Source organism: Sinocyclocheilus grahami, unplaced genomic scaffold, assembly GCF_001515645.1.
Source record: "Sinocyclocheilus grahami isolate Dianchi unplaced genomic scaffold, SAMN03320097.WGS_v1.1 scaffold1681.1, whole genome shotgun sequence".
Taxonomy (NCBI): domain Eukaryota; kingdom Metazoa; phylum Chordata; class Actinopteri; order Cypriniformes; family Cyprinidae; genus Sinocyclocheilus; species Sinocyclocheilus grahami.
Window position 1 is genome coordinate 97,182 of NW_015506860.1, and position 21,527 is coordinate 118,708.

Genomic DNA, 21,527 nt, shown 5'->3' on the forward strand with positions numbered 1-21,527 from the left:
TTTCTCATAATAATGAGAAACTTTCTCGAAATAATGTCTTATTTTTCTCATAATAATGAGATTCCACAATTCCATCCGTGTTTTCCACATTGCGGAAATCATAGGGCCATAGGCGTACCTTGTGGGAAGGTCCAAACTCCACCTCTGAGTCGCTGTCATCAGAATCCTGCGTGTTGCCAGAGTTGAGGGTCCTGAGGTGTGCGCCAACCCATTTAGAGCGTCTGTAATGAGCCCATTTCATGACTTTGTATTGTTGAGGTTGACTCTGGAAAAAACACGTTCTTTTCGAAATTATCTTACATTATGGGTTTTTTTTTTCATTATTGGTCATACATCGTACAGAGATCAAAATTATCGTACGTCTGGCAACACTGGAGCTCTGAACGGCTCTGAACGGCTCTAGCCCAAGCTGTGATATAAACGAATGCTATTGGCTATTTTAAAAAGGGGTGGGGTTGCTTGATATGTCCCGCCCTGTCTTCCTGTTTCAGTTAAAATGACGTGAACACATAGAGTAACGCTGCATGTTTCTAAGCATTTCAGGGGGCCTTTAAGCATTTGAACACCAACAAACAAGTTGGCTCAAGTTGGCTCAAGTTGTAGAATTTTATGAAAAATAACTGTCATGTTCACACTGCCCCAACAAACTTCAAGTCAAAGAAAATCAAGTACACCGTGTCTACACTGGACGCAACAGTTGTCGCATCCAGTGTGGACAGCGTCACTGATTATAATCAATAGAACCTCATTGTATTCTGTCGTGCCGCGCCGCTCGCGTCCAGTGTAGATGCATGGGATAACATCGGGGAAGTCTGACTGGGGAAGAAATGGATGATCCTGTAGCCACAATCAACATTTTACTGTCATTAATGTCTTTGTGGGTCATTCTTCGTCTGAAAGACGGTGAATAAAACGAAAGAGGCAGTGGTTGACGCTCACTTTGAGTGAAATACTGTATATGCATCGTCATGGCAGTGGTTACGTCAGAGTTTGTTGTAGTTTTTTGGAAAATCATTTCACACTGCTCAGACATTCCACGAACCAACAAATCCCGATTAAGCATGTTCATGAGTAGTAGAATTTATTATATATATATATATATATATACACACTGACCGGCTACTTTATTAGGTTCACCTGTTCAATTGCTTGGTAACACAAATGGCTAATCACATGGCAGCAACTCAATGCATTTAGGCATCTAGATGTGGTGAAGACGACTTGCTGAAGTTCAAACCGAGCATCAGAATGGGGAAGAAAGGGGATTTAAGTGACTTTGAACGTGGAATGGTTGTTGGTGCCAGACAGGCTGGTCAGAGTATTTCAAAAACTGCTGAACTACTGGGATTTTCACGCACAACCATCTCTAGGGTTTACAGAAAATGGTCCGAAAAAGAGAAAATATCCAGTGAGCGGCAGTTGTGTGGACGAAAATGCCTTGTTGATGTCAGAGGTTAGAGGAGAATGGGCAAACTGGTTACAGATGATAGAAAGGCAACAGTAACTCAAATAACCACTCGTTACAACCAAGGTATGCAGAATACCATCTCTGAATGCACAATACGTCAAATCCTGAAGCAGATGGGCTACAGCAGCAGAAGACCACACCGGGTGCCGCTCCTGTCAGCTAAGAACATGAAACGGAGACTACAATTTGCACAGGCTCACCAAAATTGGACAATAGAAGATTGGAAAAACGTTGCCTGGTCTGATGAGTCTCGATTTCTGCTGCGACATTCAAATGGTAGGGTCAGAATTTGGCCTAAAGAACATGAAAGCATGGATCCATCCTGCCTTGTCTCAACGGTTCAGGCTGGTGGTGATGGTGTAATGGTGTGGGGGATAATTTCTTGGCACACTTTGGTCACCTTTACCAATTAAGCATCGTTTAAACACCACAGCCTACCTGAGTATTGTTGCTGACCATGTCCATCCCTTTATAACTACAGTGTACCCATCTTCTGATGGCTACTTCCAGCAGGGTAATGCACCATGTCTCAAATCATCTCAGACTGGTTTCTTGAACATGACAATGAGTTCACTTTACTCAAATGGCCTCCACAATCACCAGATCTCAATCCAATAGAGCACCTTTGGGATGTGGTGGAACGGGAGATTCACATCATGGATGTGCAGTCGACAAATCTGCAGCAACTGCGTGATGCCATCATGTCAATATGGACCAAAATCTGAGAAATGTTTCCAACACCTTGTTGAATCTATGCCACGAAGAATTAAGGCAGTTCTGAAGGCAAAAGGGGGTCCAACCCGGTACTAGCGAGGTGTACCTAATAAAGTGGCCAGTGAGTGTATATTCGATGTAGTACATTTGATAGATTTCTGACTCTGACCAAATTTGTTTTTCCTTATGTTTTTTACCATATCAAAAATGCCTTTTGTTTCTGCACTTACAGTTCCCTCTGGATAACAATGACACTTTTGATGTTTATACTGTAGGCCTACTGTAGTCAGAGTTCATCACATGCTGTTTTTGTTGAAACTGAAACCTTGTGACTTGTGACAAATATATAATGTAGCCTAGTGTCTCAATCAAGAATAAATTTGTTCAAAATCAAACATGCAAACGTTTTCACTGTTCTTGTACATGTCCTACTTTTTTGAAGTCATTTATAATGAACTGTTAATTTCTCTTCCAGGTGCATTGGGTTTTTATACAGACAGAGTGCCAGTGTTTGTCATGTTGGAAGATTCAGTCACTCTAAACACAAATGTTAAAACAAACCAACAAGAAAAGATTAAATGGTTTTTCAACCACACTCGCATCGCTCAAATCAGTGATTATCTCAGTAAGACCTGTACAGATGTTCAGTGTAATGAAGGTACTGAAAGATTCAAAGACCGACTGAAGCTGGATCATCAGACCGGATCTCTGACCATCACAAACATCAGAACCACAGACCCTGGACTGTATAAACTACAGATCATCAGCAGTAACAGCATCAGTGAAAAGATCTTTAGTATCACTATTCATGGTGAGTTTCCATATTTTCCTGTGTTTCCTTTGTTCTAGTTGCCAGTTTGTTTTCATAGGCACTCACTGTTTGTTTTCACCTGTGCCTTTATTTAGTTTGTCGTTTTCTTGTGTATAATTGCCCTCAGTTCCCTGGAGTTCAATGTCCAGTATTGTCTTTGTAAGTTGTGCAAAGTTCAAAGTTGTTCTTCTACGTTCTGTGTTCTCACCATTCGAATTCGAATCACAATCACCATTATATTTATTTTGTAAATAAACTTCTATCACTGCAAATAGATTCACATTCAACAATCAGATGTTTATCTGTGTTTCAGATGTTCCTGGCGTAGAGACCGATAAAACGAAGGCCAAGTCAGTGATGGAGGGAGAAACTGTCACTTTTGATCCTGGTGTCATAAACAACCCAAATTATTTGATGAGATGGTATTTTAATGACAGTCTCATCACTGAAATCACTGGAGATCAGAGTAAGATCTGTACAGATGCTGATGAGAGATTCAGAGACAGACTGCAGCTGGATCATCAGACTGAATCTCTGATCATCACAAACACCAGAACCACAGACTCTGGAGATTATCATCTTGAGATCATCACCAACAGCAGCAGCATCCGTCGTCAGTACAGCATCAGAATTATCAGCGAACAGAGCCATAGTGAGACTGTCACAAGTGAGATGATTCAGCCATTGAGCTCATTCACTTGAGGAGGTTTAGAATACAATTCAGTGTATTTATGTTTTCACTGTGGCCCGTCTGAAACATGTGGCCTCACTGATCACTATCAATGACATGCATATCAAGTCACAGTAAATGCATGTTGTTTTATCGGTGCTGATAGCCTAGTGGTTAATGCACTGACATGTAGTGCAACTGCGCCTGCAGTGACCCGAATTCAAATCACAATCCCATTCCCCACTCTCCACACCATGCTTTCCTTTCAGTCTTCACTGTCCTGTCCACTTAAGCATGAAAAAGGCCCAAAAAAAGCATGTTGTTCACAGGTCGAAAGTTATTAACTAACTGATCTCTATTACAGGGATATGCATGTCAAATGCCATAACAATAACGTGTGGTTCACAGATCAAAAGTTATATAATTAATGCATAATATCATTTAGTTTACCCATTGGCACAGTACTGATGAATATAGACAGTAACACTAGATGGCGCCATTTCCGTTCACAGTATCCTTTAACTGATGAATGTGGAAGGGTGTAATTATCAGTTAAAGGGGTCATATGATGCGATTTCAATTTTTCCATTCTCTTTGGAGTGTTACAAGCTCTTGGTGCATAAAGAAGATCTGTAAAGTTGCAAAGACTAAAGTCTCAAATCCAAAGAGATATTCTTTATAAAAGTTAAGAGTCAGCCACACCCACCTAAAATGGCTCATTCTAACACGCCCCCACATGTCTACGTCACGATGTGGGAAGATTTGCATAACGCCGCCCAAAAGTTCACGCAAAGAAAGAAGGCATAACTTTTATTCTCGCTGTATTATTGTTGTTGTTGCCGCCGCCGCCATGTCGTGGAGAAGAAGATATCTGCTTTGTCATGCCTGGAGCTGATCCGTGCTGGTCGCTGAGGAAATACTACAACTTTGCGCTGTGGATCGCCGGATCGGCTTTCACCGTGGACGAAGCGGTGGTTACGTTGTATTTACAACACTGTTCCAGAACAGTTCAACGCAAATATTCAGATGTGTGCAGCGCATTTTATGGAGGACTGTTTCCTGATCCTGGTAGAGTAGACTACAATGCCGGCTGTTCTGACTTACAGACTGTAAGTACGTTTTTCATATTTAAAGAATTTGCCACTGATGATTCAAACGCGAGTTTTGGGCAGTGTAGAGCAGCGCTTGTTGTTTGTCATTTCTCCGATCAAAAATGCAGATATGGTTTTATGTTTATGCGGCTCGATACGCAACGCATAAAAAGACAGAATAAGTCATTATAATCCGTAATTATGTCCCCACTGGATGCAACAAATGCCTCGTTTATAATGGGTTTTAATGTTTTTGTCTCATCGCTCCAGCCCGGACAAGGCATCACAATATGGTAAGGGGCGTAACATTTCCATCACACGCTTGAGGTATTTGGCCAATCACAACGCACTGGATAGCTGGCCAATCAGAGCACACCTCGCTTTTCAGACAGATGAGCTTTGTAAAAATCGGTGCGTTTCAGAAAGGTGGGGCATAGAGGAGAAACAACAATGTGCATTATGTAGAAAATAATGTGTTTTTTTAACCTTATAAACTGCATAAACACTTTTCATTACACCAAATACACCAAATAATGTTCTTTTTAGCAGCATCATATGACCCCTTTAAAGATATCTAAAAAAAAATCAGCTGTCAATCTAGTAATAATGACTGTTTGTCTTTTTCATTACAGACTGGATTGTGCTTGTACTTGGTATAGCAGGAGCATGTGTTGGTGTTCTGCTGGTGTTTGCAGGTGTAACTGGTGAGAATTTCTGGTTGTGTGTTTTCGGTGTGTATTTGTGTGATGTAGTTTCAATCATTACAAAATATTTAGATGTGCAAGTTGTTTAGGGAAGATGACTAGATTTTTAAATGGGGTCATAACATGATTTTTTTATTATTATTTTAATATGTTCCTTGAGGTTCACTATAATGTTAATCTTTTGCACAAAAAATATCCAAAAACAATCATTTTTAACCCCCATTCTGACCTTCTGAAATAACCAGTTTTTAAGGCACGTCCCCTTTAAAGGGATAGTTCGCCCATAATTTACTCACCCTCAAGTCATCCTAGGTGTATATGACATTGGTGAGAGTGAGACGTAGGTGAGAGTTTGTTTTGCTCTATCCTCAGCGCTTTGACGTTTGTCAATATATGAGTTGGGTCAGAGTCAGTTTTCCACCACAACTCGACTTGAGTACAGCCGTTGTTGGAAGCTAGTTATCATAGTTTATACAGTTTTAAATATGTATATTTTTCACTTCGGAAGGCTTTTATTATCCCCCTGGTGTCATATGGATTACTTTTATGATGGATGGATGCACTTTATGGGCTTCAAAATCTCAAGCCCCATTCACTACCATTATAACTCTGACTATGTTAGTCTGAAAGAAGAAAGTCATATACACCAATATATAAGTCATATAGCATGACGTTTTAAGCTATGAAACTTGAAGGATGATTTAATGGTACAAAGTCCTCTTTTATGTCAAAAGATCAAGGCAAATTTGATTTCACGTGTCATGCTCCCTTTAACTGTAAAAATTAGATGTTTCACTGGCAAAGTCTTATGTTTTTAATCTTTTCAGCCATCTTATAGAAACATCCAAATTCTTACTGATCCAGACTTTTATCAGATTTAAGTGTGAAGAGTATTTGTGTCTGTGTGTAAGCAGAATCTCAATCATGTTCTTTTCTATTAACCTCTGTCGATTTGTTTTCTTCTTATAGGAGAGTGTTGTAGAAAACGTGCCTTGCAAAGGGTGTCCTGTATCGCTCGCTAAATCATCAAACGACTGGCCTTTAATTGCATGAAGGAACATACTGTATCATTTACAGCACACTAAAAATAATTATAATTTTGACTGTGAAAGACAGGAAAAACCTGTTAATTGGCTAATGGTAAGTTCCGTTATTATATGCAAAAACTAACAGAGCTAACATTACATTTTACCATTTTAGAGGTTAATTTTACTATTCTGAAAGTAAAATGATCAATCATATAATTTACAGTGAAAGGCCATGAAGTGACATTCCCAGAATCCCCTGTATGGAACTTTTTTGTTACCAGTTATGCACATTATGGTTTAATGGAACATCCTATGTTGTTAAATTAGTGTTTATTGCATTATTTCAGTGTCATGTTTGTTAGCATTATGGTGTCTTGTGTTTGTCTGTATGACACTGTGCGCACTTTCCATATATTGGTATTCACCTCAGCTTGAGGAAAAGCTACTTGTGATTAACTTTGATTCATCTTATGGTTTTTCTCTTTCCACATGTGTCATTATGGTGGATGTCAGTATTTTTTGAAAATATGAAACAGATTTTAGTGGTAGCATGTCTTTGTGAATTCAGCAGAAAAGGTCTCTTGGATTTACTCTTTTGAAAAAAAAATGTATATATATATATATTGTAAATTATAGTTTGAATCTATTAAAGTTACATGATGTTCTGTTAATGTTTGCATTTTTCTTGCATTTTTGCAGAATTACTGATTGTAATATTGCTCATATTAACATACTTAATTGTTCTTTTATTTCTGTTTAATTGTAGACCTTGCATAACAATACTTTTTCTTAATAAATCCTTGAACTCTTTCTCCTCTATCCATTTTTATCCATATTCTACCAGAACTCTTTGAGTAAAAGTATGTTTGAGAGCAGGTTCTGGATTTGTGAACAAAAATGAAGTGTCTACTAGTGTATTCTTATTGAAAATACATTTTGAAGGGCAGTACAGAAGATCCACGTTGTTTTCCATAGGCATGAACAATATAAAAATGGTGTTGTTTCTCATGGCATGATGTTTTTATTTTCTTAAAGGGTTAGTTCACCCAAAAATGAAAAAAAGTGAGGGTACACTACAGCTTAAATGTAGAAGTGCCGAGGGTACCCCACTTTCTGGCAATAATAATGAAAGCAAACATTGCGCTTTCTGCCTTCTCTGTCTGTGTGAACTTGAGTTTGTCAAAAAATGAACCAAAACCCTGTGTACTTGCCTCACAGACATGAACTATATATATATATATATATATATATATATAAATGTCTACTTATTAATGAACAAATACAAATGTAAAACAAATATTTCAGATTATGTAATCCATATGAAACGTGCAGATCCACTACTAAGGAGATGACGACCTAATCCAATTTTACCATATCAGCCATTTTGGGCATCAACCATTTATAATTTTGTTATAAAATGCTATATTTTATGAACACATTCATGTATTATCACAAAACTCATTTGGCACCATGCCCTGAAGGTTGAAGGTTGAAGCTAAAAAGGCTAATTACTTTTGATTAATTTTGCCCATTTTAATGAAACTGGTTAGATTCCTTGGGTCATGCGGAGAAAAATGATACCAATTTTGCCAATCGTACCAATCTTCCTGTCCTCCATTCTGATTTTCTTTAAAAACGTTTTTTCAAATTTTCTTTTTTTCAAACTCCTCCTAGACGATTTGTTCTGTTGTCATCTATTGGCAAAAAGTTATGGATTTTGTGTTGAAAGGTGAAACTGTTTTTGTATACCGTATCAACAAATTGCACCTGAGGCTCTATTGCTGCAATGTTTTCATATATTGACACCAAACTTTGCATGTGTCATTGTCACATTACTCCCCAGATAGCACACGTACCTCTACAAAATATCTGTTAAAGATCTCTTCATCTGGAAAGCATCTACTGTGTACAAACATCTGATAAACGTCTTTTAAGTTGCCAGTTTTACATGCATTCTAAATCATAAACATCTTAAAGACATCTTCTAAAGGTCTTTTTGACATCTGATAGGAAACGTCCTGTAGACCTATTGCAGATGAGCAAACACTCTAAAAAATACATCTTGCAGATGTCATATTGTCGTCTCCGTGACGTACGTGTGCTATCAGGGTCTGACCATTCTAAATCAGTTTGGTAACAGTGTCACCTATTGGGAAAAATGATAAACCATTAAATCATATTACTAGTGATTGTATTTATGATTTTTCAGCCGTTTTGACTAAAATCATCTTAATATTCTTTAATTACTCATTGTTGCAGTTGGTCTGATGCTCCCAGCCATGCTGGCATGACTTACCATGCCCTTAATTGCTGCTTGCAGTTATAATGTTGTATTAAGGTTTGGTCAAACTGTGTGCATCAGTATTTGCTCACACACTTTCCGACAAGCAAGAGAGATAAATATTATACAACTTTTGCTCGCCTCCAATAGAAAGTCACTCCCACGTAATTTGAAGGCTTTTCAGTGTTTGTGCAGTAATGCTTTTTGTACTTATGCCTTGGAAACCAAACTAAAGGTTCAAAAACTAGCCTAAGTAGGCTACAAAAGTGAGGCGAGCAAGTATATGTACTTGAATATTAAATAAAATTTTTCACTTACAAAAAATACATGATATTTGCACATTTCACACAATAAGGTTTCACAGTAAATCACTGTTTGATTTGAGAGAAGATTTTATCTGTTAGATGATCATGCATTTCAGCAAACGGTGAGTTTCACATTAGCAACCATGAATGAAAAAAGTCCTTCAACCACACAAATTCAAACCTCTAATATGCACTCTCAAATGCACATCAACTGCAAATGTTCAATAATAGGCACTCTTATACACATGCTGTTTGTTTAGGCAACAGATCAAATCGCATGTACATCACTCAGATGTTCAAACTGAGCTGGTACTCCCAGTGGGAAAGCTACGAAGTGTAGTTTTTTCATCATTAGATTGTTGTTCCAGAATTGGTGCTGATTTCAGGCCTACACGTCCGTGTGGATTCTCAGCAATGTCAAAACTTGTCACATACTGAATCCAGATGTCTAGTGAAAGGGATTTGTACTTAGGAAAAGATAAAGTTTCATCATCTTATGTAGACAGGCGCATACTCCACGTGATTCTCCTCTGTAGCCATCTGTAAAAATACAACACACAAGATACAAAGAGAACGTTTTATTTTCTAATTGCACACAAAATTAACCATTTTTGTTCATGCATAGTTCATAAACAACAGCAAAAGTGTGATTTACCAGGCTAAAACAAACACTGTGCCAAATATTGTGTTGTTGTTAATAGACTGATCATCACATAAAACACAGTAACTCACCATTTCTTGTGGATTTCTTTTGTAGAATGTCAGATCAGCGTAAAAGATCTCTTCATCACGAGTCTGAAGTGCTACATCATCAACTTCATCAACTATAACAATTAAAAATAAAAAAGCATGCATTAAAAACAAAATTTAACTTTATCTCTTTTTTCTCTTCACAGAGATCAGAGATCAAAACATCAGATAATAAACAGAATGCTTATAAATTGAAGTGAGTTAATGGCACCATCTAGTGTCATTGTATAGATATACACACGTGTATATAGAGATATGAATGTAATGAACAGAAATGGTCAAACCAAAAAAAGTAGAAAAAGCTATTTCCAATTGTTTCTTAAAAGCAGTAGGTAATGCTTGCATTCTTGATCAGATTCTCTATATTTCCTGCAGATGCAGAATATCCCAAACAGAGTTATAATCAACAGAGATAAGAGAGTTTGTATCTCTATAATTCCACAATACATCATCTTCACATATCTCAGTACCATCAGTGTTTAGAGTGACAGAATCTCCCTCCATCACTGACTGTATTTCAGCGCCAGACACACCTAAAGTACATGAAAAGGTTTTGATTCTTGTTGAAATCAGTTTGTAACATTTAAATGTGAATTGAAGAACAGCAAAAGAGACACAAAAGATCAAATATCACTTATATGAACAGATAGATGAGCATGATCTTTTACAGAATGGAGTGTATTGAAAATCTGAAATAGCAGAAAGTCTCCTGTGAGGGGTAGGTTTAGGGGTAGGGTTGGTGTAGGGCAATAGAATATACGGTCTGTACAGTATAAAAACCATTACGCCTATGGGATGTCCCCACTTTTCACAAAAACAAACCTGTGTGTGTGTGTGTGTTTAAGTTATCTCCAGTAGAGCAAAATAAACATGTCAGATTCATAAAACAAGACGTTACATTTTGCTAATCCTTTTCAGTAATCTCAGGATTGTATATGAGGAACATTAACACAGGTTTGCTGAAAGGAGGCCTGGATATAAAGTAAATATCAGTTTGATTTAATTGACCCATGGGAAGAAAAGCAAATGCAAACCCCAAGTTTGAACAGCAGCAGTAATGTTCTGAAACGAAGAAATGAAGACATAAAAATCTTACCTAGCAGCCGTCTCCAGCACAAACAGAACAAAACAAGCACGTGAAACATTTTCCATTCCGTGTCTGATCTAAAAAGCCTATGTCGGCTGAAAACACTCAAGCTGGTGTGAATCCTGAGTTTGACCCTCCTAATGCACACACACCTGCTCTGTGTGATAGAAAATTACATATACATGTCCTTCTGAACCTTTTTGAGATTTTAAATGTTCTTTATTGAAAAACAGTTTTCATTTTTATAATTTAACACTGATATTTTAAAAATGGTTTACAATCATTTAGTTGTATAGCCAATGATAAAATAGGTCAATTCATCTCCCATCTGCCATTTCCGGTCTTATTGAAGTGACACTAATAGCTCGACATCTGAGTCAAACTGAAACCTGCAGCGGTTTGATTTCCTCCGAAATCTTGTGCATGCATGATTCGCTTGTAGGTGAATATTTCCTGTTATTATGAACCTTATAGTTGATGCCCACTAACAGTTTGAAAGAAAATTAATCCATCATGAAAACTTGAGTAGTTGCCGTAGTTTTCAATCTAAAACCTGTTTGCATACGCTGCTTGTTATTTATGAAGACATTAAGCGTGACTTTGTCTGTATAAAGAAGCAGCTCTCGTGAAGCACAAGCAGAAGTGAAGAAAATGTTGAATATAGAAATGTTTTTTCGTCACTTCAGAAAATTACAGTTGAACTACTGGAGTAAGATGGACTGCTTTCATGATGCTTTTGCTACCTTTCTAGGCATTTGAAGTGAAAATTGCTTAGGCTGTCAGTGGAGGGACAGAAACCTCTCAGATTTAATTAAAAATATCTTCAGTTGTGTTCTGAGGATGAACGAGAATCTTAGGGGACTGGAACATGAGGGTGAGTAATTAATGACAGCATTTTCATTTTTGGGTGAACTGTCCCTTTAATATGGGTGTCTGTCTTTGTTATTACAGGTTTAGGTCTGTCTTTGGCTGCTATAGCAGGAATAAGTGCTGCTGTTTTGGTGCTGCTTTTAACTGCAGTTGCTGCTGTGATTTACTATCGCAAGAAAGTAAGTGGTGTCTGTTCATCTGCATGTGAATTATTGCTGAGCATCACAGACATTCTCTGGCATTCAACCATTACTGTTGTATTGACCTTCTGTGAATCTGTGTTTCTTTCAGGAGAATCATACCCCAACATAAAGTGCAACATACCAACCCACTAATCAGAATTAAATTAACATTAAAATTAATCGATGGACTGCTGCTAATTAGACTGAGGCTGAGGCTGCCACACCAACATAACTTTTTTTTGACACTTTTATTTAAAGGCACAGTGAAGAGAAGAATTGAGAGAATAGGATCAATCTCACTGATAGTAAATATTGCTTCAAAATGATTATCAATTAAGAAACTAAAGTAACACGTTACCAGCAATAGATCAGCAAGTGCTTGATGTTTCTCAGTATGTCGAGGTTTATTAAAGTCAAGTCAAGTCAAGTCACCTTTATTTATATAGCGCTTTTAACAATACAGATTGTGACAAAGCAACTGAACAGCATTAATTAGGAAAATAGTGTCAATAATGCAAAATGACAATAGTAAACACTCATTTTTCAGTTAAAGACAGTTCATCATTGAATTCAGTGATGTCAACATCCAGCTCAGTTCAGTTTAAATAATATCTTTGCAATTATGTCAACGATAACGCTCGAAATGTAGTGTCCCCAACTAAGCAAGCCAGAGGCGAAAATCACCCCAAAAAAGCTGCTACAGTGATCCATACAGGACCAGTGAGATATTCCTCTGTTACTTGTCATTTGCACTATAAGAGCATTTGCAGAGGTACTGACTCTGCTCTAGTGATAAACACAGTGGTAGAGTTTTTTGTCACTTCAAAACATGGTTTTTATTCATACTTTATCTTAATCAAAATTGAGTTATGTCTTCCTGTTTAAAATAGTGATATTTAATGAGGTGCTGATGAGATAATCGTACTGCCAGAGTCTTGTGTTTAATGTGAGGAGGACGGTGGAGATGGAGATCTGGGGGGCGTTAAAGGTGAACATTTATAGATGTTTTCTCCATCTGAAGCATGTTTAGTGTGATGTAATGAATGTGTTTTCTTGATCTGTATTAACACTATGTGCTAGAGATGATCTGCCTTTATTTGAATGTTTATTAATTTTGACGTAAATGTTTCTTGTTTTATTAGGTAGGAATGTCTGCCTTCAGCTTTGACTTACAGTTTTCCATTTTAAGGGTAGAATAGGTCGATTTAGGTATATTTAAAACCCAAGTGCATCATGATATATTTTTGTCATGTAAATGTTCGGTCACATCAGAGTTTAAATTTGCCATATATAAATCAATAAGAGCTGGACATAGATGATTTTGTTTCATTAACACTCATTTTCCAGTGTTTTAATAAGCTGTTGAAATATTGTAAATGATCTGTGCATATGAAGAAGTTTTATTTTGTGGTAAATAATGATAATAGTAATAATAAAAATCCTGTACCTTTCCATGAGCAAAATCTTTTTAGACCTGTATATTTATTTTTAACTTTGCATCAGTCCATATAAACGTCATTTTCTTTCTGAAACAAGCAATAATAACTTGAAAGATTTTGGTATGTTCATGTGATTCTTTGAATGTTGAATTCCTAGTTATGCCACTAGGTGGCGCTCTAATACAGTATGCATACTGATTGCGGTGTGCACACTTTCTGTATTAATGAAATATCAGGCAATTTATAACAAGGGCACACTATGTGGGATGCTGTTCTTGCAAATATAATAATACTAATAATAATAAGTAGAATTTTATCCAAAAAATTAGGAAAGCTGAAAATACGCTGTGATTTAAAAAAATTTCTGTGAAAGGACTCAAAAGATAGGTGTTATAATGTATTGTTTCAATACCTTAGAGAAACTAATTTAAGTATTAAAAAAAAAACAATCTAAGCCTAGTAGACGGTCTGGTCCTCACTCCATACCAGTTGGTGGCGGTAATGCGTCAGCTCGTTGTTTTCCGACCGCCAACAAACCCTAGAAGAGGAAACGACTCTCGTCTCTTATTGGTCAAACGCTGTTTTAGTTTCGTTTCTGAGGGGGTGTGTTTATCTGCTTTCTGTGAGTTTCTATAAGTTATATGTTGGGCGGGTTTTAGGTTTACAATTCAGAAGCGTTAGGTGGAGACACATACACGTGATGCGGGATGTCATTTATGTGAAATGAAACAACACTAACTAACTAAATAAATAAAAAATCCCCTAGCAGTGTGCTATAATAAACAACAGAGAGTGTGATTTAGTGTCACTGCACACGTGTTCGGTTACCGCACGAGCTGTTTAAGGAGCGTCGTTGTGTCTCTTTTGCTAGTAATGAACGCAGGAGTGTCAACTCTACTGTGTTCCAGACACGAATGATTCCTCATCCTGTGCTGCTGAGGAGAGGTGTGCTGCTATTTAAAGTGACCAGACTGCTGGACGATGAATCTGGTGAAAAGGCCCTCAGACGCACATTGAACGAGGGGCCCAAGACATATCTACAGACCAGAATATGACAGACACAGGGCTGTCCTTAGCTGACACGCGGGGCCTGGTGTGGTTGCAGCAGTTGCACCCCCCTAAGGACGGCCCTGGACAGACACTGTATCATTTCAGACATTTGGGCTCTTTTGACCAGTAAACCACTCAGAGCACACTAGCAAAGGTACTAAAATCTACCAGAACATCGCAATAACAGCGTATTTGCTAATGCTTTTTTTCTATTAAAATTAAAAACAAGTGGTTTGTCTCATTTGTTGGATAACACTCCTTCACCCCATCACTCATGTTTGGTTCCCTGATCCTCGGGTGGAGTTACAGAGCTGGAACCGGAGCAGGAGCGGATATCTTGAGCTGTCCACATAGCCTATTTGTGTCTGATCTTTACCATTATTAAGGTGAGCTTTTCTATCTGATCATCATCTTAATCTCACACTCTAATTTTCAACCATTGTTTTACCTATGGAGCCCTGTTGTGCTTTTTGGGAAAAAAAACTAAAAACTAGTAGGTTAGTTTCTCATCAAAGCTGACGAAGACAAAATAAACTATTAACCACCATCAAACACAAAGCATAAATTGTAATCATACATTGCATTTTTTCTTAAAATGGCCCAGACACTGGCAGAAAATAAACAACTTTATAAGAAAAAACAGGGATCAAGAATATTTCTGCTTAGAAAGAATTGAAATTCTCAGAAAAAATGGTACAAGCTCTCACTGGTGCGGTGCCTTTTTAACCATTCAGGGACAATATGCATGCTTAAGGGGTAAATAAGATACAAAGGTATACCGCACATGACAGCTTTTGTACCTTTTTTTGTACTATTGTGTGAGATCATCAAGCAAAGTATATAATATATTACTTTTTCATATTAAAGGGGTCATATGACGTTGCTAAAAAGAACATTATTTTGTGTATTTAGTGTAATGCAATGTGTTTATGTGGTTTAAGGTTAAAAAAACATTATTTTCCACATAATGTACTTGTTGTAATGTAATTGTTTCTCCTCTATGCCCCGCCTTTCAGAAACACGTCGATTTTTAAAAAGTTCATTGCTAGGTGTGCTCTGATTGGCCAGCTATCCAGTGTGTTGTGATTGGCCGAATACCTCAAGCGTGTGATGGAAATGTTACGCAACATACTGTGATGCTGTGTGTCCCGGCGCGATGAGACAAAACCAATAAAACCCATTACAAATTAGGCATTTGTTGCATCCAGTGGGGACATAATTATTGATTATAATGACTTATACTGTCTTTTTACATGTTACGTTGCGTATCGCGCAGCGTAAACATAAAACCATGTCTGCATTTGTGATCAGAGAAAGGACAAACAATAAGTTCTAACAGCTACTCTACACTGCTCAAAACTCGTGTTTGAATCATCGGTGGCAAATCCTTTACATATGAAAACGTACTTACAGTGTGTGAGTCAGAAGCGCCAGACTGTCCTTGCAAAGTTGGAACTGCCCCACTTTATAGAAACAGACACCGGCAGTGTAGGCTACTCTCACAGGAAACAGTCCTTGTCCTCTGCAAAATGCGCTGCACACATCTGAATATTTGGGTTGAAGTGTTCTGGAACAGTGTTGTAAATACAACTTAACCACTGATTTCTAGTCGTGTCCTCTTTTGGAAGACCAAACAAAGTAGTTTTGCTTTCACAACGAAACACACAGCTTCTCCACAACATGGCGTGTTAGAACGAGCCGTTTTAGGTAGGTGTGGCTGACTCTTAACTTTTATAAAGAATATCTCTTTGGATTTGAAACTTTAGTCTTTGCAACTTTACAGATCTTCTTTATGCACCAAGAGCTTGTAACACTCCAAAGAGAAAGGAAAACTTGAAATCACATCATATGACCCCTTTAATATCTATGTTTGATTTGAGACATTTTTTGTCAAACATCAGCACTAATGATTTTAGTATTTTGTAGTAAAGTGGCTTCCCTGTATCAACGGTTTCATGTGAGCAGAAATTGAAAAATCCTTGCAACGACATGCTGATCAAACAGACTGACACCTCAGACACACTCGCACCGACACGCAGTTGACACCTCAGACACACACTTGCACTGATACACACTCAAAACAGACACCATTGACACCTCAGACACACGCTAACAAACGGACATCAAATGCAAACATTCAGCAGTAGACACATTCTCATGCAAAACCTGTTTTTTTCTATCCAACAGATCAAACCACATTTCTGTACAGATACAATTACATGAGACCACTGCAGAGTTCACTTTGTCACCTTTTAACGACTAGTTTGCATCTATGTTTTGCAAATGCTGCAACCATAGTCTCAGAGTTTAAGGTCGTTGCAGGAGGTTGATCTGACTATAAAGGTATTATACTTAGAACAACATTAAAGTTTGATCATCTTCTGACTGTGATTGGTGCATATTCCACATGAACCTCCTCTTCAACTTTCTGTAAAAAAAATGCATAAGATATAACAATAATAATAATACATTTTATGAAATTATGTAATGTTGTTGTTGTTTTTTTTATAGTAACAAGTCTTCAATAAACACATGGTGCAGTAGTGAGTGAGATTAATGTGATAGATTATTATGCTATGAAAGCTCATTACCACCACTAGGCCTGTCACAATAATCAATATGTCGAGTTATCGCATAATATATGTTAAGAGCGGACATCGAAAGGTGAAAAGAAGGCATCATTTGAGGCCTTATAGTGTTTTTCTTACAACTCCAGACTCTAGTATGGATGTCCAAATAGACTCAAAGCCGCAATTCACTGTTCTGGTACATAAATAAATGTAATAATGCAAAATGGTGCTCTCTCACAGCTAGCGTTAAGGAGGTTTCACAAGGGAGAGAATTAATTTTTGCATTCCACTTGTGCTATTTTTTTTTCCATTGTTTTTCTATGTAAACGTGCATTAGATGGATGTCTTTTGCAGCATCTTTTGCTGCACTGCTTGCATTATTATGCTGTTATATTATCATTATATATTCAGTGGCACAAAATGTTCTTAAAAAGACAATAATATCGCAATTATTTCTGGGACAATACATTTCCCAACAAAAAGTAGTTATTGTGACAGGCCTAACCGCCAAATAAGCTCTGGTAAATCATAATACACCAACAACAAAAAAAACGGGTTATTGCACATTACCCGATAAAATACATTACAATTATTGCACATAAAAAAGCCTGATAGCAGCAGGCAGGAACGATTTACGATACGTTCAGTCTTACATATTGGTGGGATCACTCTGCCGAAACACCTCTAAGGCATGTAATGGGTGCGAGTCATTGTTCATAATAACATTTATTTTTCTCAGCATCCTCACCTCCGCAATCTACTCAAGCCAGTCCTGTGTGATACCAATAACAGAGCTTGCCTTTTTGATCAATTTATTTAGTATGAGAATAAAAATTCCAAATGATGACATACTTAAATCAGATTATGATATACACAAGTCAAAATTAGTATGTCATAATTGCAACATTTTAAGTTATAATTTGAAATCTCATTATTTAAACTTTGTATATGATATTTTCAGCTTTTTAAATGATAATTTTGACTTTTTAATCTCATAATTTCATAATTTTAGTATGTCACAATTTCTAATTTTGCCATAATTATGATTTACCAGAGCATGATTTTGTTTATGTGGTGGAAATGGTCTTAAATGTTATACAGACAAAATCAAAAGTACACAGTCACATACATCAGACTTTGCTAAAATTATACGGTAACACTTTACAATAAGGTTTCATTAGTTTACATTAGTTAATTACAGCATTTATTAATCTTAGCTAATATTAATTTCAACATTTACTAATGCATTATTAAAATCAAAGGTTGTATTTGTTAACAGTAGTTAATGTATTGTGAATTAACATGAACTATGAAGAACTGTATTTTTATTAACTAATGTTAACATACACTGTAAAAAAAATCTGTAAAATTTACGGTAAAAAAACGGCAGCTGTGGTTACCGGAATTTTACCGTAAAAAATACAGTAGCAATGTTTTAGGTTTTACGGTTTTAACTTAAATTTACAGTTAAATACCGTAATTTCATTAACTGATGTAATGTTATTATACCAACCTATTGAAGTACTGAAATCTGTTTTGTACCTTTGTAATACACTGATAACCACCAAATGCAGGTGGTGATGAGAAAGTCACACGATGAACCAAAGCCTATCACAAACAGCTTTTAAATAATAACATATATAGAAGGTGCACAGTGTCATTCACACAAACACTAAACACCATCATGGTAACACACATGAAACTGAAATAATGCAATAAACATTCATTTAACAACATTAGGTGTAACACACAACCCTAAAATACAAAACTGATAAGAAAAAACAGAAGAAACATAATTATTTCAACAAAAAAACATCAAATTTGAAATGTAACGCAGGGAATTCTGGGAATGTCAATTTACGGTTATCCACTGTAAATTATACAGTATTTTTCACTTCCAAAAACGGTATACTACCGTAAAATTAATGTCCAATACATGTAATGTCCAATTCAGTTTTTCACCGTATATAGTAGGGGAATTTACCGTTAACCATTTAACAGGTTTTTACTGTAGCATTTTTACAGTCTTTTACATTCATGTTATTTTTTACAGTGTACTTAAGTTGACATGAAAGAAGAATGAACAATACTTCTACAGCATTTATTAATCTTAGCTAATATTTATTTCAACATTTACTAATGCATTATTAAAATCAAAAGTTGTGTTTTTATTAGTCAGTTAATTAGTTAATGCACTGTGAACTAGCATGAACTAGCAATGAACAACTGTACTTTTTATTAACATAAATACTGTGAATAAATGTATTGTTCGTTGTTTGTTCATGTTAGTTAATACATTAAGTAATGTTAACAAATGACACCTTATTGTAAAGTGTTACCAATTATACAAATACTCAACAAATTATCAATAAATTGTCTTACCAATTTCTGGATGTTTCTTTTGTAGAATGTCGTCTCAGCGTAAGTGATGTCTTCTTCACAAGTCTCAACTGTTTTAACAATAATAGAGGCATTAAAACCACAAAACTCAGTTTTAATTAGATCTGCTTCTTCACAGCCGTGTTATTATTAGGGCTTTCAAGGAACACTCAATGATTTTAAAAATGCCATTAACAAATTTAATTAGCCATTAGGCCTTTAACTTTTTCCACACACAAATAGTTCAAGAGTGTTTAGCACTACATTTATGCCGAGTTCACACTGCACGATTTTCAAACTCGTCGGATCGCCGTTGTTTTCACACTGCGTGACTATCTGGGGTAGCATTCAGTCGCTGCTGTGTTCACACTGCACGATGGATCGGCGACAGGGGGGTTCACACTGCATGACTTCACAATAGAAAGAATCGCCGACAGCTGTGTCTGGTCCGCAAACTACGTTTCACAACAAAACACACGTGAGAAGTGATAAGGAAATAACGCGAGAACCTGCGTGCGTCAGACTGGAGTTCTCGAGCAAGACTGGAATTATAAAAAAAAATATATATATATATAGCCCGCAAATTGTCTGTGAGCTGATTTCCAGCTACAAGAAGAAAAAGAAAAACAGATTATGCAGGGAACAGGAATTGGGTGTTCTGCAAAGAGAGTTGGAGGTAAATAATTTTGCAGTAACTGTTATGCTGATGTTGTGCAAATGTTTGTGCTTGTTTCTGTATGATATAATTGTTCATATATCTATTAAAATACTGATATTCTGGTCTATAACTCCTCCCCGAACTTCCTGCTGCCCTGTATCTTGGTCTCTCATTAGCTGTAGGTCGGGCATTTGTCGGCGATTTCGCAAAACCTGTCGGCGAGTGAAAAATCGGGCTAAAATCGTGCAGTGTGAACTCGGCATTAGAAAGACACATACATCACATATTAATTTACACACAAATCAAACCCATGGGCTGTTTAACATCACATTCTTTGTATTTAATCAGCATTTAAGTTCAACAAGCACAAAGTTATCATTCCTATAAATTTTAGAGCACCTGCCACATCTTTACACATGTACGATTATGTTCATAAAATGCGAGTGAGATGAGTACAGAAGGATGCTTAGTGTCATTATATATCAAATAGACATTTATTATAACAATGGAAATTATGAGAATAATTTTAATTAAATGATAAAATAGGGCTATCAGTTGGCTCAAATATTTAGAACATATTTTTTCAAGAATTATTTCTTATTTTACTTGTTTAAATGGAGAAAATAATACTTGCCTTCTTGATCAGTTTTTCTGTGTTTCCTGCAGATGCAGAATATCACGACTGCTCCTACAATCAACAGAGATCCAGCAGCAGCAGCAGAAATCAGTACAATCAGAGACACTGAATCTGGAGGAACTGAAGGAGAGTAAAAGAGAGACCGTCATTAATGTAAGTGATTGAATCAGTCTGATCTACAACAGAAGACAGAGATCAGCTCAATGAATAACTTGTGGAAGTACCTGAACATGTGTGACAGAGTTGTCTGATGTCCAGATGTTGAGTCTGGTTGCTGATGGGATTGTTGAGCACACAGCTGTAGGTGTTGTTATCCTGATATTCCACCTCCAGAGGTAGAGAGAGACTGATGCTGAGATCAGACACACTGATGCTGGACAATAAACTGTTTCCTTTGTACCAGGAGAGAGCCACATGACTCACATTCACCACTGAACACACCAGTGAACAATTCTGCTGTGATGATGATGATGATGAAGAACACTGTGAAGAGTTACTGCTGATGACAGGAACAGGCAGACGAGCTGAAAACATGAGAGAATAAGAGGAATATGAACACAACAATCTGCTTATTTTGTAGTGAATCTCTGTAATGAATTTTGTGTTGAGTGAGTGTTTATAGTGTGTTAAGGGTCACTGAATGTGTTTGTCATCTCAAAGTATAAAATAAATAAACATTTGAAAATGTAAATAGAGTATGTGAACGTTTTGACAAATGATCTCTACTCACCATAGACAGAAACATTGAATGTTTTTGATGACAGTTTCACTCCAGTTATCTGTAGTTCATAGAGTCCAGCATGTTGAGTTGTGATGTTTGTAATGGTCAGATA

General features: G+C 36.7%; 1 protein-coding gene across 1 annotated transcript in view; it reads left to right on the forward strand.

The window, feature by feature from the left end:
- Positions 1–6,497, forward strand: part of LOC107572011 (uncharacterized) — an 8,086-nt gene extending 1,589 nt beyond the window's left edge. Inside the window, exons 2-5 of the mRNA XM_016258417.1 lie at positions 2,658–2,993; positions 3,307–3,660; positions 5,387–5,458; positions 6,428–6,497. Coding sequence (XP_016113903.1) covers positions 2,658–2,993; positions 3,307–3,660; positions 5,387–5,458; positions 6,428–6,480 — 815 coding nt within the window. The 3' untranslated portion in view covers positions 6,481–6,497. The remainder of the gene's footprint in view (positions 1–2,657; positions 2,994–3,306; positions 3,661–5,386; positions 5,459–6,427) is intronic.
- Positions 6,498–21,527: the final 15,030 nt, after the last annotated feature.